Below are 21,554 nucleotides of genomic sequence, written 5' to 3'. Positions count from 1 at the left end.
GGTAGTCAGAGGCCAGTCATCAGTGGGCACAGCGAGTCCTTAGAGTTGATTAGCCTAAATAAATCCCTCTCATTGATATGCCAACAGCAATCAAGACTCAATTACAACAGAAGGGTGTAAAGTTCACACAAAAAGTGTACCTCGAGTGCCCAACTGGGATGATTAGGGAGGCTGTGCCACTGAATCCTACAGGACACCTACAACAATAGGCCACCGTACAAAGCCTAGGAGACATAGCAACTCTACTTAATACCTAGAAACAAACACAGGAAAGTAGCTAAAATAAGAAGACAAAGAAACATGTCCCAAATGAAAGAAAAAACCAGAACTCCAGGAAAAGAATTAAACAAAATGAAGAGAAGCAATCAGTCAGATGCAGAATTGAAAACACTGGTTATAAGGTTGCTCAAGGAACTTGGTGAGACATTCAAGGGACTTAGTGAGACCTTCAAGAAACTTAAGAAGACCTCCAAGGAACTTAGTGAGAACATCAAAAACATAAAAAAGGACCAGTCAGAAATAAAAAATGCACTAACTGAAATAAAGAAAAATTTACATGAAATCAATAGTGGAGTAGGTAAAGCCAAGAAGAAGACCATCAATTTGGAATATAAGAAAACAAAACACTCAATCAAAAGAGAAAAAAAAAAGAATCCAAAAAAATGAGAATAGTATAAGGAGCCTCTGGGACAACTTCAAGCATGCCAACATTCTCATCATAGGGATGCCAGAAGGGTAACAAGAAATTGAAAACCTATTTGAAACAATAATGACAGAAAACTTCCCTAACTTGGTGAAGTAAACAGACATACAAGTCCAGGAAGCACAGAGAGTCTTGAACAAGAGAAACCCAAAGAGGTCCACACCAAGACACATCATCATCAAAGTACCAAAGTTTAAAGACAAAGAGAGAATCTTAAAAGCAGCAAGAGAAAAGCCATCCATTACCTACAAAGGAATTCCCATAAGACTATCAGCTGATTTCTCAAAAGAAACTTTGCAGGCCAGAAAGGAGTGGCAAGAGATATTCAAGGTGATGAAAAGCAACAACCTACAACCAAGATCACTTTATCCTGCAAAACTATCATTTAGAATCGATGGACATATCAAGAGTTTTCCATCTGAGGAGAAAGATGTCAGTGGGCAGGACTGGAGTGAAGCTAAGTGTGTGACAGGGTGAGTGAGTGTGAGAGAAAGTGTGAGTGAATGTGAGTATGGACGACCAACCTTGAGCAGTGCAGAAACATAACGCAGAAGTTTCCTGTGCTGTGGACAGAAAGCATCTGGCTACCATGGTAAGTGGCTTATCAGCAAGCATCTATCGGCATGGCTGGGAGGCCCCACCATTTTAAAAGATCCCTGGTCTTCTCTGGGAGGAGGCAGCGGGGAGCAGCTAAAGCTAAGTGATCTGAGTCCACCAGAGCACCTTGCACCATCAGTTCAGTGGACCCCGCTGTGTCAACGTGGACCAGTGCACGGTAGCAGCGCTATAGAGGTGCCTGCTGCAGTAGCCAAAAGTGGCCAGGAGCTGAGCACCATCCCCCACAGCAGAAACCTGATTGGAGTCCATCACCTTCCCCTAATGAGTAGTGACAGGGTGGCAGTAGAGCCCCACCCCCAATAGCAACTGAGGCTTCGGAGCAGACATCCATCTTCAGGCAGCAGCAGCTCAGATTGGCAGCTGAGACCCATCCCCTAGCAGCATAGGAGAGGCTGATCAAGAGCAGTGCCCAACCCAAGCAGCAGCATGGTTCTGGCAGCTGAGACATGCCCCTGACTACTGCAGCAGTGGACTTGGACTGGACACCCTCCCCCTGGCAGCAGCAATGTCCCAGGAGTGTGGCATCCTCGGCCCCCAACAGCAGCAGAGGATTGGAAACTGAGAGCATTCCCTGGCAACAGCAGCAGCAATAGTACTGCAAACAGAAAACTGACACTCGCCCCCAGAAGCGACTGATCGGGAGCTGAGACCCACCAAACAGCAGAATACCCAGCAGAAAACCGGTGGGACCTATGCACCCCAGCAGCACACCAGTTGGATCCACACACCCCAGCAGCTACCAGTGGGAGCCACAAATCCCAGCAGAGTACCAGTGGAATCCACACACTCCAGCAGTGCACCAGCTGGACACACGCACCCCAGGCAGCAGCAGCACAGATCAGCAGCTTAGAATCATCCCTACCAGCATCAGCAGAGGCTGATCAGGAGTGGTGCCCCAGCCCAAGCAGCAGCAAGACTTGGGGAGCTAAGACCTGCCTGAAAAACCAATACCAGCGACCCACAGCAGGCAACAGGCACCATACACCATAACAGTCTGGGAGGCACAGCAGCCTTATTTGATACACACCAACCTGCCAACACATTCCACCATCCCTCACCGGGCCTATATTGCTAAAATGGTGAAACAAACAAACAAAACCCAAATGAAAGAAAAAGAAAACTCACCAGAAAAAAAACTACAGGAGCCCAAAGTGAGTGGCTGTGGCTATTTTAGCACTCTGTCCCGGCTCTCTGCGCTGAGGAGTGGGCTTGGGATTTTAACCCTGATGGCGCTGCTCACAGCTAACACCGCTGCTATCCCTGGGCTCCCAGCCCCCCTCTTGCACCTTTGCAATCCTACCAGGATTGATTCAGTGTCCCTGGTTATATGGTCCTCACAAGCTGTTTTTCTGTTGCTTTTTCACAATGATTTGTCTTTATTTTAGTTGTAATTCCAGTTTGGTTCTGGGAGATATTCTGTGTAGCTTCCATTCACTCCACCACCATTTTGGAATCCTCCTTGTCATGATTATTACAAATAGTGTGAAAGTGTTCCAATATGAACCACCAATGTAGCTCTTTTAGTGTGCACTGCTTGAAATTTAGCTCTGGTAACTAGTAACTTTATTTGCAATTTGGTTATCCTCTAAATAAGTGGGTCCTACTGATGAATGAATAAAGAACACATGGTATACACTTACAATTAAATATTATTCAGCCTTTAAAAAGAAGGAAGTTTTTCCCTGGCCAATTTTGCTCAGCGGTTAGAGCATCGGCCCACAAACCAGAGAGACCCAGGTTTGGTTTCTGCTAAGGGCACGTACCTCGGCTGCAGTTTGTCCCCAACCCCCATTGGTATTGTGCGGGTGGTAACCAGTCAATGTGTCTCTCTCACATCAATGTTTATTTCTCTCTCTCTCCCTCCCCCCTCTTTCTCGAAAATCAATAAAAACACATCCTTGGATGAGGATTTTTTAAAAAGCAGAACCATGGTCTGATGGTGAAAGATGATAAGTTCACTTTTCTAAGAACAAGTTCCTTAGTCATTTGACCTAAGGTACTTATGTCAATTCTCATGAGATTTTCTTCAAACAAGAAAAGTGGCTAGCTTACAGCACAGTAGAGTTTTCAGAGTGACTAGCAAGAATTACCTGCACACAGAAATGCAAAGACCATTACTTCTTGCAGGTACGTGTAATCTTGACAATGACTGTACCTTAATCTACCCCCTATTAGCTGTTTTCTTCTTCTCCTCTTTGTTCTGCTTTACTTTGAACACTCTCCCTTTCTCTTAAATTACGATTTCCTATCTCACCACCCTATTTAAAATATGCTCCCAGATATCCCTAAAATTTATGTTATGGTCTAATCCAATAAATTGTTCATTTTCTTCTATACAGCCTTCTTTTCTAATTGATAGCCTTTCCTTCTTGATAACTTCTGTAACCTAGAACTGCCCTAACTCATTCTCTGCCTCTCTTTTCTCCCCCCCCTTTTCCTTTCCCTGTACCAATATTTAACAATGAATATTTTTTCTCTTTATTTTTTTATTTTTTTCTGTTGTCTAAATACAGCATAATTTTTATTAATTAATTTATCTTTTGTATTTATTTTTTATTAATTAATTTTTGTTACAGATGTTTCTCCTTTTTCCCCCACTGATTCCCCCCTCCCCCACCCTCCCTGCCCTTTCCCCAGTTTGTTGTCCATGTCCACTGTTCATGCATACATGCATATAAGTTCTGTGGTTTATCTCTCCCCCCACCCCCTCTTTAGGGGATTGTCAGTCTGTACCCCACTTCCATGTCTCTGGGACTACCCCATTACTCAGACTGTTATGTTCATTATATTCCACAAAAAAGTGAGATCATATGGAACTTGTCTTTCTCTGTGTGGCTTGTTTCACTTAGGATGATACTTTCCAGGACTCTCCATGTAGTCTCAAAGGATAAGAGATCATTCTTTCTTACAGCTGTGTAGTACTCCATTGTATATATGTACCACTGCTTTTTTATACATTCGTCTACTGATGGACACTTGGGCTGTTTCCAAATCTTAGCCATTGTAAATAGTACTGCTACAAATATGGGGGTACATATATTCTTTCTGATTGGTGTTTTAGGCTTCTTAGGGTATATTCCTAGAAGTGGGATCCTGGGTCAAATGGAAGATCAATTTTAAATTTTTTGAGGTAACGCCATATTTTGTTCCATAGTGGCTGCACCAGTCTGCATTCCGACCAGCAGTGCACTAGAGTCCCCTTTTCTCCACACCCTCGCCAACACTTGTTGTTTGATGATTTGTTGATGACGGCCATTCTGACAGGTGTGAGGTGATACCTCATTGTTGTTTTAATTTGCATCTCTCTGATGATTAGTGATGATGAGCATTTCTTCATATGTTTCTTAGCCATTTGTATGTCCTGTTTGGAGAGGTGTCTATTTAGTTCCTCTGCCCATTTTTTAATTGGATTCTTTGTCTTCTTTTTGTGGAGTTGTATGAGCACTCTATATGTATTGGAAATTAACTTCACATCTGATATATCATTGGCAATTATGCTGTCCCATACAGTGGGTAGCCTTTCCGTTTTGATGACTGTATCTTTCGCTGTGCAGAAGCTTTTGAGTTTGATGTAATCCCATGTGTTCATTTTCTCCTTTGTTTCTATTGCCTTAGGTGATGTATCAGTAAAAATTCTGCTGTGTATGATATCTTAAATTTTGTTGCCTACAGTCTCTTCTAAGACTTTTATGGATTCATGAGTCACATTTAAGTCTTTTATCCATTTTGAGTTTATTCTTGTGTAGGGTGTAAGTTGATGGTCTAGTTACATTTTTCTGCAAGTAGCTGTCCAATTTTCCCAGCACCATTTATTAAAGAGGCTGTCTTTACTCCACTGTATACTCTTGCCACGTTTGTCAAATATTAATTGAACAGATTGCCTTGGGTCCATTTCTGGGTTCTCTGTTCTGTTCCACTGGTCTATATGCCTGTTCTTGTGCCAGTACCAGGCTGTTTTGATTACAGTGGCCTTGTACTATAACCTGAAATCTGGTATTGGGATCCCTTCAACTTTGTTCTTCCTTTTCAGGAATTCTGTGGCTATTCGAGGCCTTTTTTGGTTCCATATGAACTTTTGAAATAATTGTTCTAATTCTGTGATATGTCGTTGGTATTTTGATGGGGATTGCACTGAACCTATAGATTGCTTTGGGTAATATGGACATTTTAATGATGTTAATTCTCCCAATCCAAGAACAGGGTATGTGCTTCCACTTTTTTATATCTTCCTCTATTTCTGTTTTCACTGACCTGTAGTTTTCTGCGAATAGGTCCTTTATTTCTTCGGTTAAGTTTATTCCTAGGTATCTTAATCTTTTTGCTGCAATGGTAAATGGGATTGTTTTCTTAGTTTCTCTTTCTGTGAGTTCTTCATTGGTGTATAAGAATGCCATCGATTTCTTGATGTTAATTTTGTATCCTGCTACTTTGCCAAATTCATTTATTAAGTCTAGTAACCTTTTGGTGGAGTCTTTGAGGTTTTCTATGTATAGTGTCATGTCATCTGCAATTAATGACAGTTTCACTTCCTCCTTTCCAATTTAGATCCCTTTTCTTTTTTCTTCCTGTCTCATTGCTGTGGCTAAGACTTCCAGGACTATGTTAAATAAGAGTGGCAAAAGTGGGCATCCTTGCCTTGTTACTGTTCATAAGGGAAATGTTTTTAGTTCCTGCCCATTGAGTATGATGTTGGCTGTAAGTCTTTCATATATGGCCTTTATTATGTCTAGATATGATCCCTCTATTCCCACACTGCTGAGCGTTTTTATCAGAAATGGATGCTGGATTTTGTCAAAGGCTGTTTCAGTATCTATTGATATGATCATGTGGTTTTTATTCTTCATTTTATTTATGTGGTGTATCACATTGATGGATTTGCGAATATTGTACCAACCTTGCATCCCTGGGATGAATTCCACTTGGTCATGGTGGATAATTTTTTTGGTGTATTACTGGATCCGATTTGCTAGTATTTTGTTCATGATTTTGGCATCTATGTTCACCAGCGATATTGGCCTGTAGTTTTCTTTCCTTGTTGTGCCTTTTTCTGGTTTTAGGATTAGAATTATGCTGGCTTCATAAAACGAGTTTGGAAGTCTTCCTTCTTCTTGAATTTTTTGAAATAGTTTGAGGAGAATGGGTATTAGTTCTTCTTTGAATGTTCGGTAAAACTCCCCCGTGAAGCCATCCAGGCCTGGGCTTTTGTTTGCTGGGAGAGTCTTGATTACATCTTCAATTTCTTCTGTTGTTATTTGTTAGTTGTTCATAGTAGTTGTTAATGATCTTCTGTATTTCTGTGGTGTCATTTGTTATCTCTCCTCTTTATTTCTGATTTTGTGTATTTGGGTTCTCTCTCTTTGTTTATGGTGAGTCTAGCTAAGGGTCCATCAATCTTGTTTATCTTTTCGAAAAACCAGCTCTTTGTTTTATTGTTCCTTTGAATTGTTTATTTGGTCTCTATGTCATTTATTTCTGCTCTGATCTTTACTATTTACTTCCTTCTACTTGCTCTGGGGTTTTCTTTTTGTTTGCTCTCTAGTTCTTTAAGTTGTGAGGTTAGATAATCTATTAGAGATTTTTCTTCTTTTTTTAGGTAGGCCTGTAGTGCTATGAACTTCCCTCTCAGAACTGCTTTCGCTGAATCCCATAGATTTTGTATTGTTGTGTCTTCATTTTCATTGGTTTCCATGAAGTTTTTGATTTCTTCCTTGATCTCCTCGGTGACCCATTCATTGTTTTATAACATGCTGTTTAGCTTCCATGTGTTCAAATTTCTTTGTATGTTCTTCTTGCAATTGATTTCTAGTTTCATGCCGTTGTGATCTAAGAAGATGCTTGATATAATTTCAATCTTCTTGAATTTGTAGAGACTTAGTTTGTGCCCTAACATCTGGTCTATCTTTGAGAATATCCCATGTGCACTTGAGAAGAATGTGAATTCTGTAGTTTTGGGGTGTAATTCTCTGTAGATATCGATTAAATCCATTTGGTCTAGGGCTTCATTTAGAGTCTCTGTTTCCTTGCTAATTTTTTGTCTAGAGGATCTATCCAGTGATGTCAATGGGGTGTTGAAGTCCCCTGCTGTGATTGTATTGCTATCGATTTCTCCTTTGAAGTCCTTCAGAAGTTTTTTAACATGTTTTGGTGCTCCTATATTGGGTGCATATATGTTTATCAAGGTTATATTGTTTTGTTGGATAGATCCTTTCAATATTATGTAGTGGCCTTCTTGGTCTCTAATTATGGCCTTCATTCTGAAATCTATTTTATCAGATATGAGTATTGCTACCCCAGCTGTTTTTTCCTTTCCGTTTGCTTGGAAGATTTTTTTCCATCCCTTCACTGTCTATCTATATGAGACTTTTGTTGTGAGGTGGGTCTCTTGTAAATAACATATAGATGAGTAATGCTTTCTTATCCAATCAGCTACTCTGTGTCTTTTTATGGGAGCATTCAATCCATTTACATTTAAGGTGATGATTGATATGTACTTATTTATTGCCATTTTTGTTTAGTGTGGTTTTATTTTCCTTCCCATTTCTCCTGGTAATTACAGCGGTCCGTTTAACATTTCTTGCAGTGCTGGTTTGGTGCTAATGTATTCCCTTAGCCTTTTTTTGTCTCGGAAACTCTTTATTTGACCTTCTATTTTGAATGATAGCCTTGCTGGGTAGAGTAGTCTTGGATTCAGATCCTTGTTTTTCATGACCTTGATTACTTCATGCCATTCCCTTCTAGCCTGTAGTGTTTCTTGTGAGAAGTCAGCTGAGAGCCTTATAGGGTTTCCTTTGTAGGTAACCTGTTGCTTATCTCTTGCTGCTTTTAGGATTCTCTCTTTGTCTTTAATTTTTGGCAGTTTGATTACTATGTGTCTTGGTGTGGGCCTGTTTGGGCTCTTCTTACTTGGGGCTCTCTGTGCTTCTTGAACTTGAATGCCTTCTTCCTTCACCAAATTAGGGAAGTTTTCTGTCACTATTTTTTTTTAATATATTATCTAATCCTTGCTTATTTTCTTCTTCTTCAGGGACTACTATGATGCGAAAATTATTCCGTTTCCAGTTGTCCCACTGTTCTCTTAAGCTGTCTTCCTGTTTTTGAATCATTTTTTCCTTTTGGTTTACTGATTGGTTGATTTTTTTCTACCCTGTCTTCTAATTCACTGATCCGGTCCTCAGCTTCCCCTACTCTGCTTTTTAGACTTTCCAATGTGTTTTTTTTTTTTTCATTTCTGATATGTCATTCTTCATTTTTTCTTGGTGGTTTTTAATTTCCAAATGGTTGATTTTCAACATTTCTATGTCTTTACTCATGGTGCTCATATCCTTACACATGCTGTTGAGCTTCCTCAACATCATGGCTCTAAATTCTAGTTTTGTTAACTTGCTTAACTGCACCTCATTTATCTCATCTTCCATAGAGGTCTCTTGTTCTTTCATTTGGCTTTTGTTTCTGTTTTTTACCATTTTGGCTATTACAGTGGGCTTTGGAGTCTGCCAAATTTTCCCTGTGGGTGTTGGTGTTCTGCTGTTTGTGGGTCCCTCTCCTGGGTTTGGATGAACCAGGGAGGACCCACTTTAAACACCACCATCAAGTCTTAGCTTTTCTGGTTAGTGTTGCTAGCCCAGGGAATGGTAGTTATCGTCTAGCTTCTTTTTGCCTGGAGGCTATTAGTCGAGGTCACCTGAAGACCCTTGGTTTGTGAGTTGCCTGAAAAATTCCCTCTGGTGCTCAGTGTAAGAGGATCTCCCAAGGGTGGGGCAGTTGCTGGTTGTTAATGGGCCTCAATTAGCATTTCAATGGCCACCAGATGGGGTTGAATCTCTGAGGGAGGGGTCTCCGCCTCTCCCCAGGGCCCTGGAAAGGAGTAAAATGAGGACAGTCCTGCGTGGCTGCACTCAGCGAAAGCTCTTAGCACCCTCCAAAACCCGAGTGTCCCCACACAGTTCCAGTCCAGTCTGCCTTCCTTCTGCCAGAGCCCTAGGTGAGTGGCTTGCTGCCAATTTAGCATCTGTCTAGACTCTGCATTGTGGAGCAGCCTGGGACTTTTAACCCTAGGGCGCTGCACTCAGCAGAAGCCCCAGGACTAAGCTGGGGTAGCGGGACACTGCCGAGGTGGCAGCAGCTTCCAGCAGAGTCCCCTGGTCCCAGCGAGTCCATGCGGCACCAGCCGTTGGCTTAGCATGCAGAGTTTGCAGGACTCAGCCTCGGTAGTAGCGTCCTGCTGAGTCCCCTGGTCACAGCCAGTCCGTGCCAGTCCGTGTTGCACCAGCCAAGGGCTTAGCAGGCAGCAGAGTTTGCAGGACTCAGGCGGGGTCGCAGCCGAGGCGGCAGCAGCAACTTCCCGCCGAGTTCTCTGGTCCCCGCCCAGGCTGCTGCGGACTATGGGCTCCCGTCCCCTCTCACGTCTTCGCATGCCTACCAGGATTGAGTTGGTGTCCCTGGTTATGTGGTCCTCCAAGGTGTCTTTTGGTTGCCCCTTCCTGAAGATTTGCCTTTATTTTCATTGTAAATCCAGTTTGGTCCTGGGAGATGGTCTGTGTAGCTCCATTCACTCCACTGCCATTTTTCCTATCCTTTTATTTATTTTTTTAATCAATTTATATATTTTTGTTACAGGTGTTTCTCCTTTTGCCCCCACTGATTCCCCCACTCCCTCCCCACCCTGTTCCCAGCTTTGTTGTCCATGTCCACTATTCATGCATACATGCATATAAGTTCTGTGGTTTATCTCTCCTCTACCACTCCCTCTTCTGGGGATTGTCAGTCTGTACCCCACTTCCACGTCTCTGGGATTACCCCATTCCTCAGACTGTTATGTTCATTATATTCCACAAATATGTCGAGATCATGTAATATTTGTCTTTCTCTGGGCTTGTTTCGCTTAGGATAATACTTTCCAGGTCCCTCCATGTTGTCTCAAAGGATAAGAGATCTTTCTGTCTGACAGCTGCATAGTACTCCATTGTGTACATGTACCACAGCTTTTTTATCCATTCATCTACTGATAGACATTTGTGCTGTCTCCAGATCTTAGCTATTGTAAATAGTGCTGCTACGAACACAGGGGTACATATATTCTTTCTGACTGGTGTTTCAGGCTTCTTAGGGTATATTCCTAGAAGTGGGATCACTGGGTCAACTGGAAGTTCAATTTTTAATTTTTTGAGGTAACACCATATTGTTTTCCATAGCGGCTGCACCAGTCTGCATTCCCACCAGCAGTGTACTAGAGTCCCCTTTTCTCCACACCCTCGCCAACACTTGTTGTTTGATGATTTGTTGATGGCGGCCATTCTGACAGGTGTGAGGTGATACCTTACTGTTGTTTTAATTTGCATCTTTCTGATGATTAGTGATGATGAGCATTTCTTCATATGTTTCTTAGCTATTTGTATGTCCTGTTTGGAGAGGTGTCTATAATAATACCTGCCTCATGGGCCTACAACAATGAATATTTTTGAACACTCACTATGCACCTTATATGTATTAAACCATTTAATCCTCTATGTGGGCCCATGAGCAGGTATTATTATTATCTCTATCATATGGGTAAGAAAACTGGGGTACAAAGAGGTTATGTTACTTCTCAAATGTCTCACACTTTAAAAATGGAAGAGCGCCCTGGCCGGTTTGGCTCAGCGGTTGGAGCATTGGCCTGCAGACCAGAGAGTCCCGGGTTTGGTTCCCACTAGGGGCATATTCCAAAAAATAAAATAAATAAATAAATAAAAATGGAAGAACCAGGATTCTACCCAAGCTACCTGGCTCCAGATCTTTGCTGTAATGCTGTTCCCAGAGGACTGTGCTTGAAGTCTTTGTCTTCTCTTCCACTCCCTTTCCCTAAAGAAATCTCATGATCCTGTGGCTTCAACCACCACATCTTTCCAGTCCATTCTTCTGGCTCTAAATCAAGGAACTATCAACAGCCACAAAATCAATAAAAGATTACATTTATCAAGCACCTACTTTAGTCTCACAACAAGCCAAGATTGTGTTACACTCATCAACAGACAGCATTTTCACATTACATATGTGAAGTGGTATCATTGAAAGGTTGTAGACTCACTTAAAATATCACAGTGACATACCATAAATTCTATAAAATTAATATAAGCTACTTGGAAAAAAAATGCTATGTCCCCTCCACTTTTAACTCCCTCCCAAGACATCTTACATAAAAGAAATGTCCATTATATGTATGTATATTTATACATACATATAGAATCAAATTTAAGTGTGAGAGTGTGCAATTTAATTTTTTTCTTTATTTTTTTTATTGATTTTTAGAGAGAGAGAAACATCAATGAAAGAGAACATCAATTGGCCGCCTCCTGCATACTCCCCACTGGGGATTTGGCCCAAAACCTGGCCATGTGCCCTGACCAGGAATTAAACCAGTGACCTCTGGGAGCATGGATTCATACTCAACCACTGAGCCACACTGGCTGGGTGAGAGAATGTGCAATTTAAATGTGAGAAGCCCAAGCAAGCTATTGTCTGCTTTGGGGGCAACAAGAGCCAGCATCCCAGACACTTCTGATATGAATTATTTGTATTTTAATTAACCATGAACTCTCTGCCCTCGTCACTGGGTGGGACAGGCAATGGAATAAACTGAGCATCAGGTCAAGAAATAGAAAATTATTCTCATGCAAATAAAATGATAACAGAGGCAACTAGCATTTATGGAGGATTTAGGCCAGGCTTTATGTATTTTCTTATTTATGAAATGACTCCAACCCCAGAAGATGACAATTCCCAAATTTGTACAGCTGCTATCTGAGCAAATTGAAACTGAAGACCCATTTCCTCATTGATTAAGAGAGTCAGTAGATGATTTCTAGAGTTTCTTAAAACTCTGGAATTCCAACATGATGACTTCAGAAACTCTAATTTAAGACACACATAAATATTGAGTATGGCATTGCTGGTGTGGCTTGAAGGAGATCCTAAAAACTAGCCTTGAAGAAATGTGGCCAGACCCAGACTACATGAGTTTTAGAAACCAGGAAAGACATTTCAGCCATGTTTTACTAGTTGGAAGTTAGTCCCGGCCATGATTTTTTTTTTCTTTCATTAATTCATTTTTGTTACAGATGTTTCTCCTTTTTTCCCCATTAACACCCTCAACCTTAACACCCCTACCCTGTCCCCAGCTTTGTTGTTCATGTCCATCAGTTATGTGTACATGCATATAAGTTCTGTGGTTTATTTCTCCCTCTACCCCACCCACTCTTCTAAGGGTTGTAGTCTGTACCATATTCCACGTCTCTGGGTCTAACCTGTTCCTCAGACTGTTATGTTCATTATATTCCACAATTAAGTGAGATTATGTGATATTTGTCTTACCCTGCTTGGATTGGTTCACTTAGGATATACTATCCAGGCCCCACCAGATCATCTGAAAGGATAAGAGATCTTTCTTTCTTACAGCCACATAGTGCTCCATTGTGAATATGTACCACACCTTTTTTATCCATTCATCTATTAATGGACACTTGGGATGTTTTCAGATCTTAAATATTGTAAATAGTGCTGCTATGAACATGGGGGTATATATATTCTCCCTGAATGATGTTTCAGGCTTCTTAGGGTATATTCCTAGAAGAGGGATCACTGGGTCAACTGGCAATTCAATTGTTAATTTTTTGAGGTACCACCATAGGGTTCTCCATAGTGGTTGCACTAATCTGAATTCCCACCAGCTGTACTAAAGTCCCTTTTTTGCCAACACTGACCATTCTGACAGGTGTGAGGTGATACCTCATTGTTGTTTTAATTTGCATCTCTCTGATGATTGGTGATGTTGAGCATTTTTTCTTGTCTCTTGGACATTTGTATGTCCTGTTTGGAGAAGTATCTAATAGGTCCTCTGCCCATCTTTCAATTGGGTTCTTTGTCTTCCTTTTGCTGAGTTGTATGAGCGCTCTATATATTTGAAAATTAGCCCCTTATCTGATGTATCATTGACAATTATGCTCTTCATACAGTGGGTTGGCGGTCCATTTTGATGATTGTATCGTTTGCTATGCGGAAGCTTTTGAGTTTGATGTAGTCCCATGTGTTCATTTTCTCCTTTGTTTCTGTTGCTTTATGTGATGTATCAGTGAAAATTCTGCTGCGTATGATGTCTGAGATTTTGTTGCCTGCATTTTCTTCTCGGATTTTTATGGATTCATGAGTCATATTTAAGTCTTTTATACATTTTGAGTTTATTCTTGTGTATGGTGTAAGTTGATGGTCTAGTTTCTTTTTTTTTTTTTTTGCATGTACCTGTCCAGTTTTTCCAACACCATTTATTAAAGAGGTTGTCTTTCGACCACTTTATGCTCTTGCCACCTTTGTCAAAAATTAATTGAGCGTATTGCCTTGGGTCCATTTCTGGGTTCTCTGTTCTGATGCACTGGTCTATATGTCTGTTCTTGTGCCAGTATCAGGCTGTTTTGATTACAGTGGCTTTGTAATATAACCTGAAATCTGGTAATGTCATCCCTCCATCTTTGTTCTTCTTTTTCAAGATTGCTGTGGCTACTCAAGGTTATTTTGTTGTTGTTCCATATGAACTTTGGAAGTTTTTGTTCTAGTTCTGTGAAGTATGTTGTTGGTATTTTGATGGGGATTGCATTGAATCTATAGATTGCTTTGGATAGTATGGACATTTTAATGATGTTGATTCTTCCAATCCATGAACAAGGTTTGTGCTTCCACTTTTTTATATCTTGCTCTATTTCTTTTTTCAATGACGTGTAGTTTTCTGTGAATGGATCCTTTATTTCTTTGTTTAAGTTTATTCCTAGGTATCTTAATTTTTTTTGCAGCAATGGTAAATGGGATTGTTTGCATAGTTTCTCTTTCTGTGAGTTCATCATTGGTGTATAGAATGCCATCGAATTCCTGACATTAATTTTGTATTCTGCTACTTTGCCAATTTCATTTATTAAGTCTAGTAAATTTTTGATGGAGTCTTTGGGGTATTCTATGTATAATATCATGTCATCTGCAAATAATGACAGTTTCATTTCCTCCTTTCCCATTTGGATTCCTTTTATTTTTTCCTCCTATCTGATTGCTGTGGCTAAGACTCCCAGTACTATGTTAAATAAAAGTGGCAAAAGTGGCATCCTTGCCTTGTTCCTGTTCTTAAGAGAAATGCTTTTCATTTTTGCCCATTGAGTATGATGTTGGCTGTAGGTTTTTCATACATGGCCTTTATGATTTTGAGATATGATCCCTCTATTCCCAGATTGCTGAACGTTTTTATCATAAATATGTGCTGGATTTGGTCGAGTTTCATTTTTTTTTTTTTTTTTTTTTGGAATGTACCTGCTTTTTCAGCATCTATTGATATGATCATATTATTTTTATCATTCATTTTGTTTATGTGGTGTTTCACATTTATTGATTTGTGAATATTGTATGAGCTTTGCATTCCTGGGATGAATCCCACTTGGTCATGGTGAATAATTTTTTTGATGTATTGCTGGATTTGATTTGCTAGTATTGTGTTCAGGATTTTGGCATCTATGTTCATCAGGGATATTGACCTGTAGTTTTCTTTCTTTGTAGTGTCTTATTCTGGTTTTGGAATTATAATTATGTTGGCCTCATACAGCAAGTTTGGAAGTCTTTCTTCTTGAATTTTTTGAAATAGTTTGAGGAGAATAAGTTTTAGTTCTTCTTTGAATGTTCGATGAACCTCCCCATTGAAGCCATTCAAGCCTGGGTTTTTGTTTGCTGCAAGAGTCTTCGTTACATCTTCAACTTCCTTAGTTGTCATTGGTTTGTTCAAGTATTCTATCCCGGTCCAGTTTTGGGTGACTATGTGTTTCCAGAAATTTGTCCATTTTGCTTAGATTGTCAAATTTGTTGCCATATAATTGTTCATAGTATTTGTTAATGATCTCTTGTATTTCTGTGATGTCACTTGTTACTTCTCTTATTTCCGATTTTGTGTATTTGGGTTATCTCCCTTTGTTTCTTGGTGAGTCTAGCTAAGGTTTCAACAATTTTGTTTATCTTTTCGGAAAACGAGCTTTGTTTCATTGATCCTTTAAATTGTTTTTTTATTTGTTTGTTTGGTTTGGTTTTGGGGGGGGGGTTCTATATAATTTATTTTTGCTCTGATCTTTACTCTTTCTTTCCTTCTACTTCTTCTGGGGTTTTCTTTTTCTTTGCTTCCTAGGTTGTTAAGTTGTTAGGTTAGACAGTCAATTAGAAATTTTTCTTGTTTCTTGAGGTAGTCCTGTAGTGCTATGAATTTCCCTTTCAGAACTGCTTTCACTGTATCCCATAGATTTTGTGTTCTGGCCGGTTTGGCTCAGCGGTTAGAGCGTCGGCCTGCGGTCCTGAGAGACCCGGGTTTGGTTCCCGCTAAGGGCGCATACCTCGGCTGCAGTTTGTCCCCGGCCCTGGTCGGTTGTGCGGGTGGCAGCCACTTGATGTGTTCCTTTCACATCGATGTCTCTCTCTCTCTCTCTGTTTCTCTCTCTCCCTCCCACTCTACCTGAACAAAAAATGGAAAAATGTCCTCAGGTGAGGATAAAAAAATAAAAATAAAAAAAATAAAAAAAGGAGTCGTGCCATTTGTGACAACATGGATGAACCTTGAGGACATTATGCTAACTGAAATAAGCCAAATGCAGGACAAATCCTGCATGATTCTACTTATAGGAATGATCTAAAGTAGGCAAACTCATGCAAGCAGAAAATAAGGTGGCGGTTGCCAGAAGCTAGGGGGAGGGGCAAACAAGTGTTGTTTTTCAATGTTTATAAAGTTTTGTTATACAAAGTAAATAAGTTCTAAACCTAAAACACCAATCAGAAAAAATATATGTACCCCTATGTTCACAGCAGCACTATTTACAATAGCTAAGATCCGGAATCAACCCAAGTGTCCATCAGTAGATGAGTGGATTAAAAAGCTGTGGTACATGTACATAATAGAATACTATGCAGCTGTAAGAAAGAAAGATCTCTTATCCTTTGAGAAGACATGGAAGGACCTGGAGAGTATTATGCTGAGCAAAATAAACCAAGCAGAGAAAGACAAATAGCGCATGATCTCACTTATTTATGGAATATAATGAACTAAACAAACTGCTGAACAAAATTAACCCAGACACATGAGGTGGGGTACAGACTGAAAAGCCTCAGAGGAGGAAGAGTTTGTGGGGGAAGAGATAAACCACAGAACTTACATGCATGTATGCATAACCAATAAACATAGACAACAAAGCTGGGGATGAGGCAGGGGGAAAGGGGAGGAGGGTGTCAATGGGGAAAAAATGAAAAACATTTGTAACAAAAACAACTTAATCAATAAAATTAAGAAAAACTTTAAAATAAAAAAAAAGACTGGACTTAAAATAAATAAATAAATAAGTTCTAGAGATCCACTGTAAAACATATTACCTGTAGTTAGCAATGTAGTGTTGTGCACTTCAAAATATGTTAAAAGTGTAAATTTCATGATAAGTGTTTTTACCAAAGAAAAAATGCAAAAGGACACAAGGAAACTTTTAGAAGTGATGAATATGCTTTATTACCTTGATTGTGGTGATGATACAATATGTCCAAACTCATGAAGATGCATACATTAAATGTGTGTGATTTTTGTATATCAATTATATCTCAATAAAGCTTTTATAAAAGTGGGTGCTAGTAACTGAATGGTCTCTGTTTGCCAAGTGGGGTGAGAGGTGTAGAGGAGGGTGGACAAGTTTAATGGATATGGGTTAAACTTTGATTTTTGGGTAGCCTGACCCAGGAAGGTCACATGTTGGATGGAAATCCAAACTACCCAGGCTTTGAGACCACATTAAGAAACAATAATTCCCAAATAGTTTTCAGTCACTCCATCCCCAGCCACTGTGTAACTGCAACAATATAATAAATCCTGAGCCAGAACCACTGAAAAAAGCTAAGTTCTTTTCAGATTCCTGGCCCACAGATATCATAGTAAATTGAATGTTGTTGTTTTAAATTGCTACATTTTGTGATGGTTTGTTTTAGTGATAGATAACTGATACACAGCCCTTGGAGAATTTCCTGGGCTCTTTTCTCAATAGTTTCATGTCTCTCTCTCTTCTGCTTCCCTGTTTCAGGACTCTACATTTTGCTGAGTTTGTCAGGAGTTATGATTCAGAAGTCCAAAAGTAAGTACTCAAAGTCTGGCTCTTCCATCACCAGAGACCAGAGAGGCTGTGGACTAAGAATCAACCTGGGGCCACCCACATCCTCCAACAGGCTAGAGAAAAGATGCTTGTTTGGGAAACAGAACTTGGGCAGACTTTCTTCCATGTTGTTTCTCTTTTAATTGATCATTTCATCAAATTTGGATATATTTTAACTGGTTTTTATTTTACTTTTATTAGTCTATTTGTGTGCCTTTTGTACCCACAATGTTTCCAATGTGAAAACAGAAGAGTGAATAAAACAAAGTCTCTTGAAGTAAGCACTCTATTGGAGAGAGACAAAATGATGGTCACCATTTCATTCTGGCCATAAGTACATCAATACAAAATGAACAAGATTGTTTCAGGTTAGCTTTAGTTTCTTGAAGTCTCACTACATTCTGATTCATCAGGCCTAGGATGGAGCTTGAGATTCTGCATTGTTAGCCAGGGGATGCATTTTGAGTATCCAAGCTTTGTATAGTGGTCCCCCATTATGTTCTCAGCACCCAATGCCCATGAACTATTTACAGTTCCCACATCACTTCACTAGACCTAAAGCTTGAGATATTTCGTCAGCCCTATTCTTTCCATTCATTCCCAAGTGACCTCAAATTAAGATATTTAGTGTATCTTTGTCTAAATAACGTTATACATAGGGTTACAAAGATAACATGTTCCATTAACAGAATATACCTCTCATAATACCCTCCAAATTCAAATTTTTATAATCATAGCTGGCATTTATTATGTAACAGACACTGTCCAAAAGCACTTTGTTTTGTTTTGTTCTTTTATTTTTTTCCTTTTTTTATTAATTTATTTTTGTGACAAATGTTTCTCCTTTTAACCCCCGTTGACTCCCTCCTCCCTAACCCCTCTCCCCCTGTCCCCAGTTGTGTTCTCTATGTTCATTGGTATGTATACATACATATAAGTTCTGTGGTTTATCCCTTTCCTCCTTCCCCTTCTAAGGAATGTCAGTCTGTATCCTACTTCTATGTCTCTGGGTCTATTTTGTTCATCAGTTTGTTTAGTTCATTATATTCCAATTCACTTTTCACAATAACTCATTTTATGGTTGAGGAAATTGGGGAAAGAGAAGTTTAAAATATTTATGCAAAGACACAGTTATTAAGTGATAAAATCATAATTGAACCCAAGGTCCCCAGTCTTAATTAACTCACTTACCTTTTATAAACTCTGCAATAATCTTGAGAATAGCACAATTATGTTGCACTGAAAGTTTTGTGTTCAAATTAATTTGTTTAATGCCAACCCCAGTTCTATATAACTCCTCTGTTACTTGGGTTTGGTATCTCTAATTTTTTTAGATATCTTAAAATTTATTTCTTAGTTATAGTTGACATGTATTATAATATTAGTTCCAGGTGTACAATTTATTGATCAGACATTTATGAAATCTCACCATTTGCAACAACATGGATGGATAGAGGGTATTATGCTAAGTGAAATAATTCAGAGGAAGAAAGGCAAATACCATATGATCTCACTAATATGTGGAATCTAAAAAAAACACACCCACACATGGAAACAAACGCATAGATACAGAGAACAAACTGACGGTTGCCAGATGGGAGAGGACTGGTGGGATGAGTGAAAAATGGAAAGGGATTAAGAAGTACAAACTTCTAGCTATAAATATGGTCACAGGAGGTGCAACACTGAAGCCGGGGTGACTACTTGATGTTCATCTGCTCTGTTCACAATACAAACACAGGAACGTGACAGCCACAGACTCAGCCATGGCTTCAGAGGTGAAGGTCAGTGTCAAAATCAGCTTGGCACCTGATGATGTGACCAACCCAAGGGGGTTTTTCTTAGGCTTGGAAACAAATTTATAGGTCTTCTGCACTATACACAAGTACAGGCCACTGAGCTAGGCCCCAAACTCCATAAAGACAGACACTCCACTGTTTAAGACATTATTGTATGTCTCTTTATCTGGTTGTTGAACTTGTACAACAGCTCACACAACATGGTCGGAGTTGAACCTCACAGTCAGCCAGACCGAGAGGAGATCCCATCTAAGAACAGGACAACAACAACCAAGACCCAATTACAACAAGAAAGCCTAAATAACCCACAAAAGAAACCCTCATAAAGCATCCAGCTCAGAGGTTCAAGTGGACAGCACCACTGGGTCCTTCAGGATATTTACTACAAAAAGCCACCCCAAGAAACTGGGAGTCATAGCACTTCTAATACATATAAACAAACACAAAGAGACAACTAAAATTGAGAGAAAAATAACCCCCAAATGAAAGAAGAGGGGGAATCTCCAGAAAGAGAGCTAAATAAAATGGAGGTAAGCAATTTAGCAGACACTGAATTCAGAACAATGGTTTTAAGAATGCTCAAGGAACTTAGTGGGAACTACATCTACATGAAAAAAAAATGACATAGAGCCCTGGCCAGTTTGGCTCAGCGGTTAGAGCGGCGGCCTGCAGTCCAGAGAGACCCGGGTTCGGTTCCTGCTAAGGGCACGTACTTCGGTTGCAGTTTGTCCCCGTCCCTGGTTGGTCGTGCGGGTGGCAGCCACTCAATGTGTCCCTTCACGTCGATGTTTCTCTCTCTCTCCCTTCCTCTCTCTCCCTCCCACTCTATCTGTACAAAAAAATGGAAAAATGTCCTCGGGTGAGGAAAAAAAAGAAAAAAAAATGACATAGAAACCATGAATAAGAATGAGTCAAAATGAAGAATACTATATCTGGCATCAAGAATACATGGGAAGGAAATAAAAGTGGGCTGAATGAAGCAGAGAATCAAATGAGCGATTTGGAAAAAAGGTAGAAAAATCTATTAGAGCAGAAAAAAAAAAACAAAACAAAAAAAAACACTTTAAAAACATGAGGATAGTTTAAGCGACCTTTGGGACAATATGAAACAAAACAACATCCATATCATAGGGGTAGGGGAAGAAGAAGAAAGTGAGCGAAGAATAGAGAACCTATTTGAAGAAATAATGACAGAACACTTCCCTAACCTAGTGAAGGAAAAAGTCACAGAAATTCAGGAAGCACAGCGAGTCCCAATCAAGATGAATACAAAGAAATCCAGACCAAGACACATCATAATTAAAATGGCAAAAGTTAAAGACAAACAGATAATTTTAAGGGCAGCAAGAGAGAGACAGTAAGTTACCTACAAGGGAGCTCCCATGAGACTGTAAGCTGTTTTCTCAACAGAAACACTACAGGCCAGAAGGGAATGGCATAAAATATTCAAAGTAATAAAAAGCAAGGATCTGAACCCAATACTACTCTATCCGGTGAGGATATCATTCAAAATAAAAGGTGAAATAACAATCCTGGCTGGGGATAAAAGCTGCAAACAAGTATCCTGAAAAATATGCACCTACCCACTTCTGGCTCAGGTTATCAAGGAGCCGGTTTGCTTACCTTTTCATTAAGTAGTATCAAGCCAAGTAGGGATCGGGACATAGACCACTGTCAGCACTATTAACAACATCTGAAAATGGAGAATGTGAGGCAGTGACCTAGTGGTGATTACACAAGACAGAATTACAGATTCCAAATAAAGAAGGTTATTAGGATTCCAAAATGGCGGTGGAGTGAATGGAAGCTACACAGTCTCCCAGGACCAAACTCAAATTACAACTAAAATACAGACATATCGTTGGTAAAAAGCATGTGAAAAGCAGCTTGCAAGGACCATATAATCAGGGACACTGACTCGATCCTGGTAGGATTGTGGAGGTGCAAGAGGGGGGCTGGGAGCATATAATCAGGGACACTGACTCGATCCTGGTAGGATTGTGGAGGTGCAAGAGGGGGGCTGGGAGCCCCATGGAAAGCAGCAGCCTTAGCTGTGAGCACCACCCTCGGGTTAAACTGACAAGTGGCTCCACAGCGCAGCACCAGGACAGACACTAAAATAGCCACAGCCACTTACCTTGGGTTTCAGCAGACGGACGGTGGACTGGACAGGAACTGTGTGAGGACACTCAGGATTTGGAGGGTGCTCAGAGCTTTTGCTGAATTGCAGCCACACAGGATGATGGCCATCTTACTCCATCC

General features: G+C 40.1%; 1 protein-coding gene across 3 annotated transcripts in view; it reads left to right on the top strand.

Annotated features, from left to right (window-relative positions):
• Positions 1 to 3,258: 3,258 nt before the first annotated feature.
• The window catches only part of ADGRE3 (adhesion G protein-coupled receptor E3), a 125,118-nt gene continuing 106,822 nt past the window's right edge, over positions 3,259 to 21,554 (top strand). For 2 of the 3 annotated variants that reach the window (XM_036239887.1, XM_036239885.1), the window contains exons 1-2: positions 3,260 to 3,448; positions 17,425 to 17,475. In XM_036239887.1, coding sequence (XP_036095780.1) covers positions 3,424 to 3,448; positions 17,425 to 17,475 — 76 coding nt within the window. In that variant the 5' untranslated portion in view covers positions 3,260 to 3,423. Of the gene's footprint in view, positions 3,449 to 17,424; positions 17,476 to 21,554 lie in introns of all 3 variants that reach the window. The other variant, XM_036239886.1, reaches the window with a different exon arrangement.

Source organism: Molossus molossus, unplaced genomic scaffold (genome assembly GCF_014108415.1).
Source record: "Molossus molossus isolate mMolMol1 unplaced genomic scaffold, mMolMol1.p scaffold_m16_p_4, whole genome shotgun sequence".
Classification (NCBI taxonomy): Eukaryota; Metazoa; Chordata; class Mammalia; order Chiroptera; family Molossidae; genus Molossus; species Molossus molossus.
This window is presented reverse-complemented; position numbering and strand designations above follow the sequence as displayed.